At 36.9% G+C, this 3,686-nt stretch overlaps 1 protein-coding gene across 2 annotated transcripts in view; it reads left to right on the top strand.

Moving 5' to 3' along the window:
* Positions 1-2,355, top strand: part of MDH1 (malate dehydrogenase 1, NAD (soluble)) — a 17,196-nt gene extending 14,841 nt beyond the window's left edge. For both annotated transcript variants that reach the window (XM_006862968.1, XM_006862969.1), the window contains 4 exons: positions 191-367; positions 840-953; positions 1,402-1,491; positions 2,014-2,355. In XM_006862968.1, coding sequence (XP_006863030.1) covers positions 191-367; positions 840-953; positions 1,402-1,491; positions 2,014-2,139 — 507 coding nt within the window. In that variant the 3' untranslated portion in view covers positions 2,140-2,355. The remainder of the gene's footprint in view (positions 1-190; positions 368-839; positions 954-1,401; positions 1,492-2,013) is intronic.
* The last annotated feature ends 1,331 nt before the right edge of the window (positions 2,356-3,686 follow it).

The following is a 3,686-nucleotide window of genomic DNA, read 5'->3' as shown; positions in this document are numbered from 1 at the left end:
GATTCCGACTCGATGGCACCTGACAACAACAATTAACAACAAAAGTCATAAGTACGTATTTGAGAAATAGTCACCTCTTGTTGATGTTTTTATATTTGATAAACTTATGTTAAACTGCTGGACAATCTCTACTTTGAACTATTCTACTTAAATATTTGTCTGAACAATGTATTTGTTTTAATTTGAACAGATTGCACTAAAACTTGGTGTGACTGCTAAAGACGTAAAGAATGTCATCATCTGGGGAAACCATTCCTCAACTCAGTATCCAGATGTCAACCATGCCAAGGTGAAATATCAAGGAAAAGAAGTTGCTGTTTATGAAGCTCTGAAAAATGACAGCTGGCTCAAGGGAGAATTCATCTCGGTAAGAAATATCAACTGGGCCCCTCAGCAGCCAAGCATAAAGGACTTTCCAGAGACACGCCACTTTGCTGACCTGCATATTTCCTCCGGAAGAGCAGGCCTTTCACAGTTGCTCTGATGACTGCATGGTTTCTTTTTGGGTAGTAGTAAGCCAGTAAAGTACCAATCTGTGTCTGATCTGTTGTGTAGAAATCAACAGTGATTTTTAAAGTGGAACAAAACTGCTGCAGTACTCTCTAGTTATCAATTATAGAGATCCATTTCTTTGTGTGAAGTGTGGTAAACTTTTGGAGGGGGGGTTAGTTTTCTCTTTTCAAAAAGCCTAGTGATTATAACCAAAGTAGATAAGTAAGCATCGGGTCATTGCATGATTTTGGAGGGAACACAGTAAGCTATGTCCCAGGCTCAGCTTGGAATGAATGAAAATTCTGCTGTCACAGTTCAGTGACACTGTCTCTGCCTGCCCCACCCAGACTGTGCAGCAGCGTGGCGCCGCTGTCATCAAGGCTCGGAAACTGTCCAGTGCAATGTCTGCTGCGAAAGCCATCGGAGACCACATCAGAGACATCTGGTTTGGAACCCCAGAGGTGAGAACTCAGTGATGTGCACAGGCCACTCTCTTATTTTTGTTGTTACCTGTCAGACAGATTAGGTGCACATCCAAATTCAGCTGCCTATTAGCTGAGAACCTTGGAAAAGTTCCTTAACCTTTCTGGTGTGTTTTCTCATCTGTTGCATGATTGAGATTCTATGTGGGAAGCACCTAACACAATGCCTGCTGGTACCTGTTGGCTGCAGCTTTCTCATCTGGAGAATGAGGACTGTGTTTCTCCTACCATTCATGTGTTGAAAGCGGCTAATACCCATGAAAGTTCTCCTTCATAGAAGTACCTGGCAATGGTTTCTTATACAATAATGAAGATAGGCTCATACTAAAGTGTTGTCACCCAGTTTAATTTTGTTAGTTCATGAATCAGCTGGTCAATGTAAATGATTCCTTAATATATCTTGAGACATGTAAAACATTGTTTTCAGGGAGAATTTGTGTCCATGGGTGTAATCTCTGATGGCAACTCCTATGGTGTTCCCGAGGATCTGCTCTACTCATTCCCTGTTGTAATCAAGGTAAGGACGTCTCAGGGTTGTTCTTCTGCAGAAAATAGTTGTATATTGTTCTTAATAGTGCTGTAATTTAGTCTAGATAGTTGTTCCTTTACTAAATTAGACATGTTTCTCAGCTTTGAAATTATGTGTGAAACACAACTTCAGATTATCAAAATACTGAAATTGATCTAGAAAGCAAAATTCAACTCTTCCAACCAGGCACAATGTGTTGTTATGCCAATAAAATCAGATACCTACAAAATAGTAGCTTACTTTTAAATAAAGCAATATATTTGAGTATTGTTGGTTTCTTTTTACAACCGTGCAAAAGTCAATAGCTCTTTATACTCATTAATTAAAGTCTCGATGGGTTTTAATTTCCAAATGTTGAGCTTTTATCAGAATGTTAAGTTAATTAAGATCTGAACTTTTATTTGCTTCCTTAGAAGAACCTGATTTTTAAGTTTAAACTAGGTTGTAAACTGCTGGAAGATGAACTCTAGCTTAATTGTTAATGTCTTATTTGCAATTATGTTTAAACAGAATAAGACCTGGAAGATTGTTGCAGGTCTCCCTGTTAATGATTTCTCACGTGAGAAGATGGATCTTACTGCAAAGGAACTGACAGAAGAAAAAGAAACTGCTTTTGAGTTTCTTACCTCCGCCTGACTAGACAATCATTTTAATACTACTAAATGCCCAAAAGCGGAAGAATCTAAATGTCGTCTTTGACTCTAGTACCAAATAATAATAATGCTATACTTAAATTACTTGTGAAAAACAACACATTTCAAGGCTTATGTGCTTCTTGGTACAAATTTGTGACAGTTTATCATCATGGTGTTAGTGCTGCATTCTAAATAAAAATATATATTCAATTGAAAATGACTCATAGATTCTGATTTCTGCCTCACATTTTCCATTCAGAAAACACAACTATATGTGTCTCATCTTGACTAAGGAATAGGGGTGGGTTTGTTTTTGTTTTTTTGAACCAGGGAAATATAAAATATGTTACAAGGTGTAGCATAAATCTCTTACTTTTAAATAGAATGTAAACTGTATCTTTGTATAATAAACCTATTTAAACAATCTGTACTAGACAAACACAGTTTTTTAAATCTTAAAGATTCTTGCTTTGTAAATAATTTGATTTTAGCATTGACTATTAAATAGATTGTAGGTAAATACCAGTTAACACTTATACTCTATCAGATAAAATTTTAACAATTTTTTTATTAAGAAAAAAAAGTCATTCCTTGATGAATTTTTGTAATACAGATAAGGAATCATTTACCTTTTGTGACCAGTAAATGCCATAGAAATTTATTCTAGGGTTAATAAAAAGTTCTCAATATTGTTTAAAACACCACCACCAGGGTCTTTTTTTTTCCCCCTGGGTCAGGACAAGAGATAATATCTTTTCATCATTTGTGTTAAAAACAGTACACTATTTTAATAAACCAAAAACCCGTTGTCATCAAACCAATTCCAGCTTATAGTGACTATGGGACAGAGCAGAACTCTTCCTTAGAATCTCTGAGGATGTAATCTATCTTTCTCCCAGTGGTGTGTGGGATCAAATCATAGACCTTTCAATTAGCAGCTAAGCACTTAACCACTGTGCCACCAGGGCTCCTGCACACACACAAACTGTAAAGCACCAAACCCATTGCCCTTTGGTCCAATTCTGACTTATGGTGACTGTAGGACAGAGTAGAACTCACAGAGGGTTTCCGAGACTTCTTTCTGTGGAACAGCAACCAAGGATTTAACCACTTGTGTCGCCAGGACTCCACATTATCACTACCCAAAATTATAAATCTAACACATTTCCTGGAGGCTCAAATATCCATATTGGATGGATGATTTTGTTCTGTTAAATTGTTAGGTGCTGTGGAGTTGATTCTGAGGACCAGCTGGTGAGCTTGAGCCACCGACCTTGTGGTTCAAATTGACCTTGCAGTCTAGCGCATTAACCCACAGTGCCAATTAGTTGCAGACAGAAAGAAATGTCATATAGAATTAAAGAGTATTTCATATGAAGTAAGACTGTACCAGTGTTAAGTTATTGTCACTCATTTCCAAATACTTTTATACTGTGATGCTGGGACTGGGACTCTTCAAAAAAAGAACATTTTTCTTTTGCCAGATTTTTGTTAAAAAATTTGTCAATAGCAGCCACTTAAGGTGCAACTATTGGTTTTTCATCATCT

The sequence above is a fragment of the Chrysochloris asiatica genome, unplaced genomic scaffold (genome assembly GCF_000296735.1).
Source record: "Chrysochloris asiatica unplaced genomic scaffold, ChrAsi1.0 scaffold00052, whole genome shotgun sequence".
NCBI lineage: Eukaryota > Metazoa > Chordata > Mammalia > Afrosoricida > Chrysochloridae > Chrysochloris > Chrysochloris asiatica.
This window is presented reverse-complemented; position numbering and strand designations above follow the sequence as displayed.